This window comes from Sparus aurata, chromosome 11 (assembly GCF_900880675.1).
Source record: "Sparus aurata chromosome 11, fSpaAur1.1, whole genome shotgun sequence".
Taxonomy (NCBI): domain Eukaryota; kingdom Metazoa; phylum Chordata; class Actinopteri; order Spariformes; family Sparidae; genus Sparus; species Sparus aurata.
The window spans coordinates 6,247,843-6,265,224 of NC_044197.1; the positions used below are offsets into that span (position 1 = coordinate 6,247,843).

The 17,382-nt window shown below is 40.6% G+C and overlaps 1 protein-coding gene across 1 annotated transcript; it reads left to right on the top strand.

Annotated features, from left to right (window-relative positions):
- Positions 1-6,834: 6,834 nt before the first annotated feature.
- Positions 6,835-17,043, top strand: atp1b1a (ATPase Na+/K+ transporting subunit beta 1a). Its single transcript, XM_030432687.1, has 6 exons — positions 6,835-7,194; positions 12,163-12,291; positions 14,352-14,507; positions 14,747-14,931; positions 16,013-16,096; positions 16,200-17,043. Exons 1-6 carry the CDS (start codon positions 7,101-7,103, stop codon positions 16,455-16,457), a joined length of 906 nt encoding a protein of 301 aa, XP_030288547.1. The 5' UTR covers positions 6,835-7,100; the 3' UTR covers positions 16,458-17,043.
- Positions 17,044-17,382: the final 339 nt, after the last annotated feature.

Sequence of the window (17,382 nt, forward strand, 5' to 3'; positions counted from 1 at the left end):
GCGAGACGGCAGTTTGTGGAGGCATTTCGTTTTGGATGAGTGTGAACTGAAACCACTGGATATTTTTGCGGAGACGTTGGGCCATGTTCCAATCGGGCTTGTGGCAACAAAACTGGATATCTTTGATGAGGCGTTTCAATTTCCAGGTCACCAGGTGAGCCAAAATATGATCTTTGCCTTAAGTTAAGCAAATGTTTTTGTACCTACACCTAACCATAACTACGACAGCGCTGTCACATAGAATACAAAAATTAATCTAATGCAATTTTATGCTGCAACATAAAAGTTATGAAATGTTAATGTATAGGTGGAGTGTAGAAACACGTACCGCAAACATTTATTCTGCGTTTCCAACATTTGGGATGTTAGCCTGGTTAGCACACTAAGCTTGCTAGCTCACAAAAGTCAGCAGTAACACATACAACACGTTATTGTACGTGTAGTTATTCATGTTAATGTGTTACAAATCATACAAAGGATTGCGGATGAGGATTTCATTACTCATTTTAATCTGCATTTCATTTAGCTCTACGTAAATCTCCACTCAGTGAGCCAAATTGGAACTTACCAACATCAACAGCCATTTGCAGTAAAGTAAGATGTTAGCAGTCAGAAAGCATGAAACTGAACTTCCTCAAGTCATGTGTTTGTATCACAATGGGCCTTTTTAGAAAACTGGATGAGGGCTTTATTGTTCTTCTTACCTGTAGTGTTATTTGTCCATCTAGACTACATAGGTGTGAGTTGCCGAGTTTTGGAGTGGAGCCGCAGAGATGTCAGTATTCTCTTGAATATAATGGAGCTACATGGCACTCAGCTAGCGGTGCCTCTTTCACAATGTTGGCTTCAAACCTGCTTCCTTCTGCACAGTGACACATGAAGAAAATAGTTCCTGCATGAACCTGTTTACAACAGGGTCTCTGGATTAGCTTGAGTAACCAGGTCAAGATTTCTGGAAAGATGCACTGCTGTTGAGTTTTTTGGGGGTTTTTTTTGGCACAATCTACGAGTGACATTTTGGCCGATAACTCTAAAACTCGGCAGCTCACACCAAAACAATCTAGATGGATGAATAACACTGCAGGTAAAACAACAGCTAGTGTTGTTGTAGTGTGTTAAGAAATTGCATATTTTCCTCTTACTGACTAAACATAATCAACGATTTCGTAAAGAAGTCTATGACATTACGCAGTAGTTTGTCTTGATCTTCTTTACCATCAAAAAAATAAAATATCTGATATCGTCACTTACCCAAAAAATGTTTAGCTGTGATCAGTTCCACAGGATGTTCTCCAGCCCTCCAGCGTCTTGTTGATCATCTTGTGCACAGTGTGATCGCGTGGTAAGGCCTGCTTATTCACCTGTGACACAGCATCAGAGGGGAAGGCTTCACACAGAGCGAGGGGCTGCCCTGCTAATGCAAAGGTCAGAGCATATGGCCTCAGACGGCTGTTGTTGTTCAGGAAGTTAAGAGAGAGGAGAGGGACGACCCCGCCTTCAATACTACTTAAAATTAGGAGTTCACATCAACATTTCCAGGCAGAACTAAAACCACAAGGTGTGTAATTTGAAAGCTGGTAACAAAGACGTGCTTGTATGTGAGAGCTGCGCGGAAAAAAACGGAGACAGTCAGCCGAGGTTAATGAGGACAAAGTGACTTCTCTTTCACTACAGGATGAGGAGAGGATGTTCATGTATATTCTTACTTGGAATTTCTCTCCCTTACAAATTAGTCAATTTAATCGTGGCTCATAATGGTCTCACGCCTTCCATCAAGATCACGCTAATGTGAGAGAAGGCTTGATGGTGGAAACATCATCATTTCTAAACAGAAAAAGGTTACGGAGTCATATGATTCCTACTTTTAAGTTCACATAGTTTGTTTTACTTTTAAGCACAAAAGTTTACGTCTGAGGGAAGCTTTTGGTAAATTATAAATAATTACCGATCTTTTAATGTGGATTACTGTGACATTGACATCAACATTGGCCGAATTAAGAAGATAAAATATATTTTTTGGCTTTAAACAGCAAACCTGTACTTAATAAGTCGTCTGTTATCTTGGAGGTGATAACTGTTTCAATCACGGACAGTCTGTAAACACCAGAGACGAAATGTGAAGTCAAACTCCTACGGTGAAATGTGCAGAGACTCCTACGCACTGCACCGACTACATTCCCAAAGAGTTTATGATCATCTTGTGTACGAGCCATTTGTGAATACTGTAATTATCAGTCAGGTTTCTTTGTGCAGACACTGTTGCACTGCCACAACTCAAATTTACTGGTATTTAATCTTTTTTTTGAAAAGCAACAGCAAACTAAGAACGACCTGTCCTTTACACCTTACATTCCACAGGACTGAATTCCCGTCTCTTAAAGTAATGTTGCAAACGCAAGACATTGTAGAGACGAGCAGACAAGGAAAGGATTATGTAAATCTGCCTGCATGTGGCTGACGGATTTACATCCCACAGAATGTGCATTAAGAAAGTGGATGTACATTGTGACAACATATTTTACCTTCTATCAGAAAAAATAAATATGTTTTTTAAATGTAATCTTTAAACCTGCTATAATCCATTGTAACTGTACCAAACAGTGTCTATTGTGAGGGATGACTGTTAAAGTGAGTTTTAGTGTCTTTCAGCTCCTTGTTTTATTTTTGGGACACGCAGCTTTACAGTTTTGGCTCAGCCGCAGCACTCTCACGATTATTTGCACCTTCATTTACATTTTTAATAACATGAGAACTTCTGGTCCATTATGTAAATGTGTCAGATTTAGCCCCTGGCAGGTTGATCCATATACAAAACATAAAAAAAGAAACCACAGAAAATGTGTAAAATATATCATATGACAACGTTGAGAGATGTGATGTTTCTGTAAGTATAATAATGGATTGGAATGGCGCTTTTCAAGTCACCCAAAGCACCTGACAGGGTTCCAGGTTCCATTCATTCACACTCAGTCATACTGGTGGTGGTAAACTACGATAATAGCCACAGCTGCCCTGGGGCAGACTGACGGAAGCGTGGCTGCCATTCAGCGCCTACGGGCCCTCCGACCACCACCTCAAACATACAGCAGTCATACACATTCACACGAGTGGGTGAAGTGTCTTGCCCAAGGACACAACAACCATGAAGCAGTTGGCCGGGTGGGGATCGAACCGCCGACCCTCCGAACATAGGCCGACCCGCTCTACCACCTGAGCCACGGTAGTTCACAGCCCAAAGTAAATTTTCTTTACGGTATTTTACAATTACAGTTTGACTTACATTTTTCTCTGTTTCCAGAAAAAACATCTGACTGAATGCGAATGTTGCTCTGCGTATCTGAAATGTGCAACTGCTGGCTAGCAAGATTGTCATATAAACTTGATATGGTGATAGTTGAGGAATAAGGAGTTGCTTCTCAATTTCTTTGTACAATGTACAATAACAATAAAGATCTATTCTATTCTAAAGTGGGGGCACATGATAACATAAACTTTCGTACCCACAACATTCCCAATTTTATTTGAGCCGTGGACTTTTGGGTGAAAAGTTGATCTCCTGTCAACGTGTCTGGCAGTTTCTACTAAATAATACAGACTCAAATGATCATATTATGTGTTTGTGAGACCAGAAACCATGTCAGTTTATTTCACAAGATTTGCCTCTACGTTCTGAAAACGGATATAGAGGAGCACGTAAAACAATTACTGCTGAAACTTGAAACCTCATTATTTAAAAGCCTTTCTCTGCGTCTCTTTCTTCATCTGGCCATAAAGGATTGTTTTGAACTGAGGTGTTTCTTTTACAGCCTCAGTATGTATCCACTGTGCTGTCAAAGGGCCAGTCCAGGAGGTCATCGTGCCTCCGGCCGGCCGCATAGACACACTATTGTTGATGAGCTGAAGTCCAGCTCACACGCTGCATACCAGATTCCATCCACAACCTATCTCAGAATGCTGCACCTCCCAGTAATCTTGGCAAACCCTTGATCTATGTAAATAGTGGGCTGCTATGTTATCACTGCCGAATCAATAGTCTCACAAAGGAGTGTATTACATTATTTACTTACGATGGGGTAAAAACAGACCAGCACATAACGCTGGCTGTTGGCTCAGGACTGAACAGAATTTCTGATTATTCAAATGAAGGGAACAAGGTGAAGTGAAACACATAAGAATACAAGAGGAATTTAAACCAGAGGTGTTCTTTTTATGAAATATGACATTTGGTTTATATGATTTATTTGGACCTGAGCTTGTCATTTCCTGAACATAATTATAAGTCTGGCAATTTAGAAATGTAGTCATACTGTCGCACCTTTCTACTTCTGGAATGGATATTTTTGTAGGTGTTGTTTTTGTCTCACAGCTGCGTGAAGGTTGGTACTTTTATATACTTTAGCAATGTGCTAGCATTCACACTGCACACTGTAACCACCTAATGAAGTTCAGTAAAACAAATTCCCTCTGTAATCAGTACCTCAGTTTAAGTATGTGTTTTTTGACTTTAAACAACTCGCTTGGTAAGACTTGGTCACAGCGACTGGGCATCGATTCAACCGATCATACAACAGTTTATTGAGAAACACTGTAAATGTAGTCGGCGTATCTTTCTTGGCCTGCACTACATCTGAAGCACCTCTCCAGGAATCTTCCATGGATTAAGTCATAAGACAGACTTGTTGTGTACTGTCTGTGTCATTACTATTGACTCATGAGTTGGTTTATGATAATACAAAAGGACCGGCCAGAATGGATGCAGTTCAATTTATTCCACTGTGAAATCATTCCCGGCACACGGTGTCATCGTTGTATGACTCATGACCAAGTGACACTGAACCAGAGTACCAGAATGCACTCAAACCATTTTTTTAGGCCTATTTACTAACAGTAAATAAAGATGACTTATTACAACAAAATAATCAAGACTTCCCTGATTGTCAAAAACAAAAAGTCTATGAGGATCCTGTGGGCATATATATTGAAAGAAAGGTTGAATTCATCTCCACCTAAGTGTATTTGGCAATCTCTTTAAATTCTCACCTCCCTTCCTGTTTAGCTTCTTCTCATCCACCTACTTTCAGTTCTCTGTATGTTGCCATCAGGCAGATTGTGTCATCAGCCCTCCTGAAAAGCTTGAATATGATACCAGACTACTCAGTATGAGTATTGTACACTTGTGCATGTATATTCTGAACTAAACAGAAATGTACTCGACAGTAACATTTGAACATCTCCTAATTTTATTCCAGATTATTTCGTTGGCTTTTAGCAACCATAGCATTAGCCACAGGTGTAGTATCAAAACTTTTTGGAGCTAACAAAAGTATTGCTTTATCAGAGTTATAATGACAAGGTTCTAGGCTAGGCTAGGAGGCTAGGCAAAATAAATATGCTAGTTTTGTGGAGGCTAATGCAACAGAAGCTAACTCAAAAGCTTCTTTTTTCAGCTGTTACTTGGCTGGTAAGCTCAACACGTCGCCTATGTTCTTTTGATAACAGTAGAGCTAATAGCCACACCGCTTCTATAGCTGCTAACCTTTGTTAGCAGCAATTAGTTATTTTAAAGTAGCATCAATCCACAAGTCAGTAATGAATCATAATTAATCTACTTCGGTTAATTTACTTCTCTCTCCATTCCACCTGTCAGTCAGCGTGCAGGCTGGCTGGGGTATTATGTTTTTTTTGTGTGTTTATCTGATGGGTGTGGTTTTTTCATCTTTGGTTATTGTTTGATTAATAAATGTATCTTTAAACTGCAGTCAATAGCCACGCTACTTTTATAGCTGCAAAATAATGCTAGCCGTTGGTAGCAGTGGTTAAAATGAGTTATTTTAAACTAGCGTCACTTTCAGGTGCCATACAGAATGGACTGTACTTTTTGATTAGCGTTTAGCGACCATAGCATGAACTGTAGCTGGGGTATAAAAACTTGCATATGTTGAAGAAAGAAAAATTTTCTTGCTGAGGATATTTGTGCAGAAGCTAGCTTAAAAGTGGGTCCTTTCAGACCTCTGCTAGTTTTCAACTTAGGAATGTAGCTTTTTGCATTTTATTGCTATGGTCAAGTCTGTTTCCCATCTTACAAAATACATATCTGTTTCAGCTGTTATTTGGCTTCTTAGTATGCTCAACATACCTATGTTCTTTTAATAACATAAGAGCTAATAGCCACGCGACTTTTATAGCTGGAAAATAATGCTAAGCTTTGTAGCAGTGGTTAAAATTTGTTATTTTAAAGTAGCGTCACTTTCAGATGCTATACTGGAGGGTTTAAATGTACATACGTAATAACCAACTGTTAGATTAAGCTAGGCTACATGTTGAATTGAATTGAATGCAAATATATTTCAGACATGTGTTTTGCATTGTATTGCTATGTTTCTGTTCCCCAGTCTTATAAAAATAAATATTTTTTTCAGCTGTTATTTGGCTTCCTAGCAGGCTCAACATGTCACTTATTTTCCTCTGATAACAGAAAAGCTAATAGCCACGCCACTTTTATAGCTGATAGCTGATAACTTTGATAGCATCACTCTGTGCCCCTTTCTTTTATAAGAGGATAGTTTATCCACCATTCAGCCTACATCATTATAAAAAAAAAAACTAAAAAAAACATGTATTTCAGGAAGTGCAGCTAAGTGAACTTTTTCCACAAGAGAGTTTGGAGACTTAAGGGATGTAAGACTTTACTGGTTACCATGACACCAACATCGTGTAAAAGACGGTCGAGGGAACCGTTGGCCATGTTGTGTCGGCTCCACACTCTCTGTGCGTTCATTAGCGTGTTAGCCTGTAGCAACACCCCCCTCCTCTGTCTCCCTCTCTCCCCGCGTCCCTCTTACGCAAAAAGCAGCGGACGGTTGTGATTTGCTAGACTCAGCCCTCCCTCTTCGGGTGTAACTTATTACGGGAGTTTGCAGGCGGAGTCGGTTTCCCTGAGAGGTAAATTGTGTGTGGTACAATTGGTGGAGTCGGGTACGAAACTGTCCTTTCGCTTTTCCTGTGAGGCACAGTCAACATAGCGAGCTGAAAAAAAAGAAACTAGCCAAACCAAACCGTTAACCGATTTTTTAAAAAGCGGGATATTACCGGGAGTTAATATGTCGGCAAATAAAGACAGTGACGGCGGATGGAGGACATTTGTGTGGAATTCAGAGAAGAGGGAGTTTCTAGGACGAACAGGGTGCAGTTGGTGTGAGTACCCCCCATTTTCCTTTTTCAACTCACTGAATTAACACGCGCGCTGCTGTTTCTGTTTAAACACGACGGTTAAATAAACGTTGGGCTGCCGGACTGGAAACAGCCGTTGCTCAGAGAGGTTTTTCTTCTTCTTCTTCCCTCTCACTCACTCGCTCTCTCTCTCTCTCTCGTTCTCTCCATTTCCTGACTGTACAGACAGCACCTGTTAGATCTCACTGCCTTTGACATGCTGCGTCGTGACTTCGGTTTCTCAATGGAGGCTTGTGTGTGGAAGTTGAGTCTGTCAGATCAGAATAAACTCGTTTTTGGAGGGGATTAAAAATGAAAAAAGAAGAATGAAAAAGGGGGAAACGGGTCCATCTCACAGAGTTCGCTCAACAGACGTGCTACAGGTCGAATGTGGAGAATATGAGGCTAATTATTAAGGAAGAAAACCCAATTAAGTCGTGCTATAGATTATTTCTGCCCTTACATGTTTGACTGGGAACATGAACTCATACTACTGCGAGTTGTGTAAAAATCAGATAATTGTTTTTATGTTTAATACATTGCTGTAGGATGTGATTACCAAAGGCGTAGCCCTTCATCGGGCCATTCATTAATAAACGTCCTTTATGAAAAGGTCATCCTGAAGGACAGTGTGGTGGGCCAGGACTCCTCACCGAACCGAATGGTGAAAGTTGGGCTCGGTTGCTGTGTGCCTCACTGGTCCACCTTTTACCATTTCATCCTTCTAATGAAAGCAGAGGAGAAACAAGTGGATTTTACACATTTTAATAATAAGATTAATAGCTTAATATGTGGTTCTTGTACACAGGCCTGGTTCTGCTCCCCCCCACCCCCACCTCCCCTCACTTTCACTCAAACCCAAGATTAATGGATCCAGCTCTTAATCGTTTTACCACTGTTTTCAATACTTTAAGACGAGGGAATGCTCGCCTAATACGGTCAGCAGTGCTTGTTGATTTGATGGGATAACTGCACGCCCATTATATACTACCAATTAAGCTCACTAAACCGTTTAGAAAAAAAAGTCTAAATGGTGTTTTTTTTCTCCCCCCTCGTCTGTGTGAGACGCAGCCGGGTTCGGCCAGACACCGCTTGGCAACATGGTGCCGGGGAGCAGATCACGACTCACATGTCTCAAGGGCCGCCCCTCTCCATCTCCTGCTTATTTTTTCTTCCCCCCCTCTCTCTCCCTGAAAGAAAGAAATGAGACGTTAGTCTGCACGTCCGTTGCCAGTTTTTTTCCTCTCCTCAAAGCGCAAACGACAGTTCAAATAAACAGTTATAATGTGAGAGAAAGGCTCATTTTGTGTCGAAGAGAAAAATCTCAGTAATGTCGCTGTAGTCTCGCCGTCACGGTCGGTCTGCGCTCAACTGTGAATGGCGAGTTTATGGCGAAACTCACTCACAGGGGGGGAGGTGGGGGGGTCACTTTTAGGTGGAAATGAAATCCACCATACTGTGTTGGTGTAGTAATGTCACCACTGCTGTTGGTGTGCGTGTATCACAGGCGGACTGTGAGTGTGTGTCGTGAGGGACAGTGATGTCGCACTCACTAAAAAGCGGGCGCTGTGGCTGTGAATGCAACAGGTATGTCTGTGCCCTTGAGTTTCTGAAACGTTCACGGTCCGTCAGTAACATTAAGGCTAATTCCAGATGCGCTCATTTACTAAAAGCTACATTTAGTTTGTTTTTTTATTTTTTAAGTCAACTAATCCACCACGTCATTTTTTTTTCCAATAATGCGAAATATAGGAAATGACGTCCGGTCAGAGTCAGACATGTTGCTCATTTCATTCTCTGTTACAGTTTTTTTTGTGTGTGTGTGTGTGTGTGTGTGTGTGTGTGAGTACATTCCGACATTTAAGACAGATTAATCCGTCTGGAAATGTCACTGCGGCGCTGGTAAAAGGCGTCGACTAGGCTTCATCAAAAGTGTGGGGACACGAGTGAGGTGTGAACGTGGTGACGGCCCCTTCACAACACGCTGCAGCAGTAGTCTGGTGGTGGTGCTGCTGGTGGGGGAGGTGCTCTCCATTCAAACTCTGCCTCTCACCAGCAGCAGCAGCAGACCAGTTCCTGTGCTATTTACATGTCTTGGCAGCAGTGTTTATACCTGGCATTTTACTGCTACAAAATGGTGTTGTGTATCTGGAGCACCCACGTGCACTCACTCAAAATGGCCTTTCTAATAAACCCCATGTAATCGAATGTAAATATATAATGAAGCACACATAGTTGTGCATTGATCCAGCTAAGAACATGTCAACAGTCACGGGGAACTCAAATGGCTGCAACAGTGGATATAACTTCATGCTGTCTGGCACGCCTTTCTCCATGAGAAAAAGAAAATGTATTTGTTATGCAAATGCTCCTCATCCATACGACAGGTGCTGATTCAAACGTATCTTTTTACTTCTGTGGCGGTCTATGCTAAAGAAATCACTTCGCAGGATTGTAATCCTACACATCTCGTCAGCACGGGCGGCTGTCTATAGTTTCCTCCTCAACAGGTGCATCTCGCTGCACTCCGGCTATGGTTGCACACACTCATTAGAAAATAGCTCGCCACGCATTTACATTGGTGGCTCATGCTGTGACAACCTGTTGCCGCACTGGAACACAAAATCAAAGCTGATTTAGAATTTTTATTCAGAAAAAGGTTTCTGTAGTTGTTTTAGAAGACAAACTGTCCCCTCTTTCTCTTCATCTGAGCATAAAATGAGGGGATGTGGCTCCAGATCTCATGCGCTGGAAACACTGCTCGTGTGTTTGAAATGCAAAAAACACCAGTATCAGAGTAACACAAGGCGTGGAGAGGTAATCTATAGTCTGTTGGGGGAGATAAGGCTGTGGAGTTGAACCAGTTATCAACTCGCCAAACTGGTTTCACAGTGGCCGATCGGGACATGCATCTCGCAGGCGGCGGGAAGACATTTTGGGAAGGCGCCACAACAACAACAGACAGATCATGAACAATGATGAGGATGCTGCTGTCTGTTGTTCAGAATCAGAGACGGTATGATGCCAGATGAGGGCTGGTGTGATAGAGCAGAAATCTAACATCAAATGCCAAGTTTTGAATCACGATTTCTTTTCATAGATTTCAAGGCCCTGTGGGCTGATTAGTCACACTCCTTTTTAACAAGAACACAAATATTCTTTCCTTCAGTCCAAAATATATGTTAATTGTTTCGAATATTCAAACGACAAAAAGAAGAATAGCCAAATAAACTTAGTACTGCAAAAATGAGGACGATTATGTTACTTTTTTGGCTTTTTTTTTAAGGTATACAGTAGGATCAGACTAAAAACTGTGAATTCTGGGTTTCATGTGAGCTCTGGTTGTTAGATACACATCTCACAGAAGGTGTTTATTTTACTTGGGCCACATGCTGTTTCTGGTGTTACGCTCTGAGATCACCACAAATGAGATTCGCGCTACTCCATCTTAAAGTCGTGGAAGACTGTAAAAGACTGTTCTATAGGCAGTACAGTGTAAAATCTACTAGGGTGATCTACAGGTGATAAAAAGTGAGCACACACATTTAAGTATCGACTCCGACGACTGATCTTGACTCAAAGTAAGCAAAACGTGAAATGCTAATTAGACTTTTGTGCCTACAACAACCGCATGAGAAAGACAAAGTGAGGCCTTGTTGTTCAGTTAAGTGACGGCAGTGTGTGTGTTTTTGCCAAACCTGCTGCAGAAGTGGCAGCACTGCGGGGGAGGGGTCTGCATGAGGGCGGCTGTGGTGCTTACCGGATCGACCAGTGACTCATACAGTTTGAATTGAAATGGGCCCTCCTGCTGTTGCATAATTGGAGTAAATTTTAAATTAGGTGAATAAAAAAAAAAAAAGTAGTTGAGTAGGCATAGTTCTAAAGTGGCTTCCACAGACAGGCAGGGAAGGGATCATGCTGTGTGGGAGTAGTTTGTGAACTATTGAAGCACAGTTGTCAAGGTTTTCCTCTCCTGCAGGTTCTGTCTAAATCTTGTTTTTCTCTTCCTGGAACTTTCTTTTAATTGCTGTTTTTTCCCTTTAACAAAAAAAACCAAAAAACAGGAAAACGGTTGATATGAGCCATACATCAATAATTTTGTTGCAAAAGTGCAAACACTTTAGATTTAAGACAGAACAAGGGGGATTCTTGTTATAAATGATCTTGGTATAACCTTATAAGTCCTTGTAAGATGCCTATTAACATGACTGTGTATTAATGAGATATGTGTTCAATAAGGGCACCATAGCCACATATATTTTTGAATAATAAGTCATTACTTATAAGCCCTTTGCTGCATCTCACTTATCTTTAGCTGCACTATTCAATAAAGTAAAAGCATCAGAAACCATAATCTTAAAATGTTAAAAGAATGTTAACAATTACAATATAAAGGCTTAACTTACCTTAATAAGGCATTGTTCCCACGTTAGATCTGGTTAACAGTGACATGATAGGTAAGTTCAGCTAAATGTGTTTATAGTGCTAATTGAAACGATAATAAGAAACTCATGAACTTTTTGTTAATATTCTTAAATGTCTAACTGTTAACAAGGTTCATTTTAAGTGGCGTTAAAGGCCTTTTAATATTAAGAATAAACGTGTTTATGATGTGTATTATTGAGGCTTATATAGTGTTATAAATGCATAATAATGTTAGAATTAGCAAGTTTGTTTTTTCTGCTGTGAGATTGAAATCTATCTGCTTTTATGAATCATTAATGATTTGCTCTATGAACTGTGAAAAAAGAATGATAACATCTTGAAATGTCAGACCAACAATTCAAACTCTTTTTTTCTGTTTATGTGACATGAGACAGAAAAGCAGCAAATACTCACAGTTGTGAAGCTGAAATGTGTGATTTCTTTGCTCCACAAGTAACCAAATCCATTTCTTGTTGCAGCTCTAATAATTTAACATGACTGATTAAATATACCTTTCCCCCCCTACAGTTAAAATCATCTTGTTCTACGTGATATTCTACCTATGCTTGGCTGGAATCTTCGTCGGGACCATCCAGGCCCTGCTGCTTACATTAAGCAGATACAAGCCCACCTATCAGGACAGAGTCGCCCCTCCAGGTAAATACACTCACCTTCTTTTTACTTTTCTGCAGCAGTAATGCATGTTTCATTAGCTCATAAGCAGACTGCTTTTGTTTGGGCTCTATGCAGTGTGTGGTTCATGTAGTTCAAATTGACTGTTGGGGTGTGCCTTTAAGCAGCTACTCTATCAGAAGTCTTTCTGACCTTAGATAGGTTCAGCCATTTTGTCCTTCACTCCTCTCAGCCAGTCAATGTTTCCCCCCTCAGGCTACAGGGGAACTGTTGTAGCTTACACCCATTGTGACTAAAACGATTCATGTGTGCTATGACTGTGTCACAGCCGACATGTTCAAATAAACACGCGAGGCAGCCAGAGTTTGCATTTCAGTCTTTAAAAAACATGATTTAGCGTTGTTGTGGCCACGAGGTGTCCAAGCTTGTTTGTGTGGAGCCAAATTTGAGTCTTGTGAGAACATCAAACACTGCCACAGTCACATTACGAGCATTTTGAAATTTCCTGCAAGCTCAGAGACGGTGCAGATTTTAAGTGCCTGGCCTGATCTTGTTGTGCCAGTACTTGTTTGCACAGCACATGCTCTCGCCCTGGCGGTATTTTTAGCAGTCATTGTAAACGACTGGCTTCATGCACACGAGTTAGTTTGCCGGCCGTTTTGTCTGTCAGCCGTCCGCGGCTGTTAAGAGTCAAAGAGTAGCCTGGCAGTGAAACAAGTGTGGAGCGCTTTGAGCTGAAGTGAGTTTCCAGTAGTGGCAAGATAAAGGAAGCAGGGAGTAGTTAGGTTTTTTTTTTTTTTTTTTCTTCAGAGCTCAAGCCCGCCTCTCACTCTGGGGCTAAAAGTTTCCATTGTGAGAGAGACACACGTGAGAGTGGATGGGTGGGGGCAGGGGATTGGTGAACTTTCACAAGCCACTACTGAAATTCAAATGACTGCCTGTTAGTTCTCCCTCTCTGTTGCTCAAACGCCTTGAATCTTTCTCGTAACCACCACAGTAAACGAACAGATCAGCGAGAGGTGAGGCTGAGAGGAGGTTCATAAATGGCATGTTTCCTTTCACTCCTCTTACCCATCTAATTCCCCTAACGCCACGCCTCACTGAGGCCCTGTGCACAAGGTCTGTGGAAAATTACTGCCATAAAGAGCTGACAGAGACCATCTGAGGAAATCCCCAAGACCCCACATTGTGTTTTCCTAAGATAATAGAGCAGAGACTCTCTCTGGGCACTACAAAGAATAGCTCGCGTGATAAACAGTATAGCCCCTGTCAGGAATTTAACTCCACAGCACAGTTTTATTGTGGGTTTTTTTCTCAAGCCTTTGCATTTAAAAGGGGCACTACGTATTTTGGGAGGAGAAATTCAAACACAATATTAATGAGGTTCTAATTAAAACTCAAGAAATATTTATCTTCTCCATAACTGAGTAAACAAGCTGGTCTGAGAGGAAAATAAGGACCCCAGAACACTGTAGAAAGTGGCAGGGTCCGCCAAATATAAACAAGTAGGACAGTTTAAAACTGTGTTGTCCTTTAAGGTCAGTTTGTTTATTCAATTCGGTTAGACATAAAAAGATAATAATCAGTCAACGAAGTCAATTTCTCTTCTGAGAAATCTTGCCCAAAACTTAATGTGTCATATCACATTATAACCATATCCAAAATGTACCATTGATCACAAGTGTGGTGCTCCTGGTTTTAAAGACTGCATTACAGTAAAGTGATTCTTAACTCGCCACACTGTTCTACCTGTTCTAATACTTGTCTTTACCCACTTTAGTCTTTATATCCTCATTACTGAAGATTATTTATCAGAAATGCCTTTGCTTTAAATTAATAATTTGTCAAAGTTCAATAGTCATCCCTAAAATATTGTTGCAATATCAAGGTATATATAATCAAACATGTTGTGGTTTATGATTTTGTTACTCGATAAAGGGCTTCTGAGGACATTTCAAAATATGTATGTATCTATGTATTTATCGTGATATAGCCAAAAAATATAAAAAATGTTTTCAGACAAAAAATCAGTATTTCATTTTTATTTTGTCATTTTTTCTCAACTTTCTTTTTGTGTTTTCCAGGTCTATCACACACCCCACGCTCAGAGAAATCTGAAATTTCTTATTCCAAGTCAGATGCGAAATCATACGACAAGTACATTACCAGCATGCAGAAGTTCCTCGACCTCTATAACGATACAATTCAGACTGATGAGATGAAATATGAAGACTGTGGAGGCAAGTATAGGTCGATCATACACGGATGGTCTTAGCGCCTGAGTGACGTCTGATGTCGCAGCAATAGACACTTATATTGATGTGTTTAAATCAATGAAATGATACAACAATCTGTCATTACTTCTAAAATATTAAAGTACATTTGGTAATCTAACGTAGATACTACTGAGAACATGCTTGGAATTAAGACTCGTTAAGTGTTTGTTTGGAGGTCTAATGTGTCTTTTTACCATGTGCAGAAGCTCCTGCGCCATACAAGGAACGTGGAAATCTGGAAACCGAACTAACCCAGAGGAAAGCTTGCCGCTTCCGCAGGACTTTGCTTGAAAGCTGCTCAGGGCTGAACGATCCCACTTTTGGCTTCCGTGATGGAAAGCCTTGCATCATCGTCAAGCTCAACAGGATTGTCAATTTCAGACCAAAGGTAGGTTACAACACACCTAAACCACTATAGCTTTTTACACTTGTGTGCATTCACGTGGATAAGGGCCCAAGGAACAAAGAATAAAACAAAGTCGTAAAACCAGGAAGGCTTAAATGACTTAAGTATTCTTTAAAAAATATAAATAAATTGTGATTTGTGTCGTGAGGTGATAAATGAGACCTTCCTCTGCTTTGCTAACAGAGAGCAACAGTAGCTAAGGTGTTTGCTAACAGAAACACCGGGCTTCTTGCACATCACAGAAAAAACCTTAATATAAACAAGAAGAGATTTATGTAACATGCTCAGGCAAAATTATAATAACCATAATTAATAAGAGCTAAATTAATAATTACTTCTCTGTTAACAAGCAATGGAACGCTTTATAAACCATTTATTTAGCAATGTTTATTGTAAAGTTGCAACTGATGTAAATGGTTAATAAATACTGTGTAGTTCATCTGTAAACATTATTTAGGAGTCGCCAGTAGTGTTTATAAACCTTTACATGTGCTTAAAGAGCCAGTGTGTAGGATTTAGGGGAATCTATTGGCAGGAATTGGATGTTTTCATGAGTCTATAATCACATCAAACCGAGAATCATTGTCTTGGAATGAGACTCTAAGAAGAAGTAATGGTGGACTCCGCCATGACTGGACCTTTTAATTAATGGTTTCTAAAGCAATTCATTGCTTGTTAACTGTGAAATAGCCTTTAACTAAAGTTTAATGCATGCACCAGATTTTTTGAAAGAAGGTGTGCCATAAAAATGTAGTAAACAAGTAAGAGACAGGAAACTTTTATCCTTTTTTTGTTTTAAATTTTCCATTAAGAGTCCGACGATGTTGTAGCAATGCAATGCTTAATCACTGCAGTCAAGTAAGAGAAGTAACATTGCTGTTTTTTTTCCGTTTGGAACCTTGACCTGTTTTTTTTCAAGGTGGCAACATAAGTCAGAGTTGATCAAAATAAACTTAAGTATCTTTAATACAAGTTGCACCATGTGGAACCACTTGATGCTGCAGCAGCCTGGATCTGTCACATGCTCAGGATGTTGTTCAACCAGTCTCTCTCTTCTTTCTAGGCTCCTGCTAACAATCAGACCCTCCCTGAAGGTCTGCAGAGCAGACTCCAGTCCAATCTGATCCCCATTTACTGCAAAAATAAGGTATGCTTGATATGACGGGATCCAGCCATGTTTTGTGTACTAGCGTCTGCTAGTTTGTCTGCAGTGTTAGTGTTAATGCTCAAATTCAACTGTGTGTTTGCAGCGAGAAGAGGATGAAAGCAAGGTTGGCGAGATCAAGTACTTTGGCCTGGGCGAAGGCTTCCCTCTGCAGTACTATCCGTACTACGGCAAGCAGCTGCAGCCCCAGTACCTCCAGCCTCTGGTCGCCATCCAGTTCACCAACCTCACTTTGGACACGGAGCTGCGCGTGGAGTGCAAAGCATACGGATCAAACATCGACTACAGCGAGAAAGACCGCTACCAGGGACGTTTCGATGTCAAGCTGACAGTCAGCTCGTGACCTCAGCAATGACGAGCACTCTCATTTTACAATTGAATAAAATGTAGAGAGAATTAAAAAAAAAAAAAGAGTTCAGATAAAAACACCACTAGTCTTTGAACATTCATAATATACAGGACCTACACTTAATCTGTGTGCTTTACACCCGCTTTTCTGTGTGTTTGTCGATGGTTAGAATGTAAAATACAAGAGTAGCAATAGCAAATATTTATTCTACTGTACATGAAAATATTCCTTGAGCCATGGGATGTGTTCATCTATTACTGTAAAACTGCAATTCCACTACTGACGTGTAGCGAGCTGTGTTTCTGTCCCCAAACTATCTCATCCTAACGTGGTTTCTATATATTTTTGGAGTGTCCAGTGCTGTAGTCTAGTCCTGTTGTAATCTCTTCTTCTGTCTTATGTCAGCTTTAGTGGTCCAAGGTGTGTGCGCGTGCGCTCGTGTTTTCCGTGTGCAGGACTGTGTTAGATTATGTGAGTGTGTGGAGTGTGCGTGTTAATGTGCTCTGACTAACTGAAATACTAGCATGGTACTCTGAACCTTTAAGGCCCATGTATGAGTAAATGACTGCGCTCCATGGAATCTGTTTTTTTGTGTGTTTCTTTACCCGAGTTGACTGTGGAAGGAGACATTTGTACACATTTTTCTTTGTTGTTCACCTTTTAGCTGTAGGATTTATTGGTTTGATGACATTTCTGTTTGATACTCTTACATCTCTTCATTCTTAATTCATAGTGTAGAGCTTTGTGGGTCCAGCCTAGAAAGACTGTCACCTCCATGGAAACAGTGGCAACTCAGTGCTTTGAAATCTGTTTTTGCTGGAGACGTCACATGACTGTGATGCTACTTACTATTGAATGTTTTAGCCATTTTCATGGTGGAAGAATTTTATATTTATGCAGTTGTACATTTTTTTCAAAG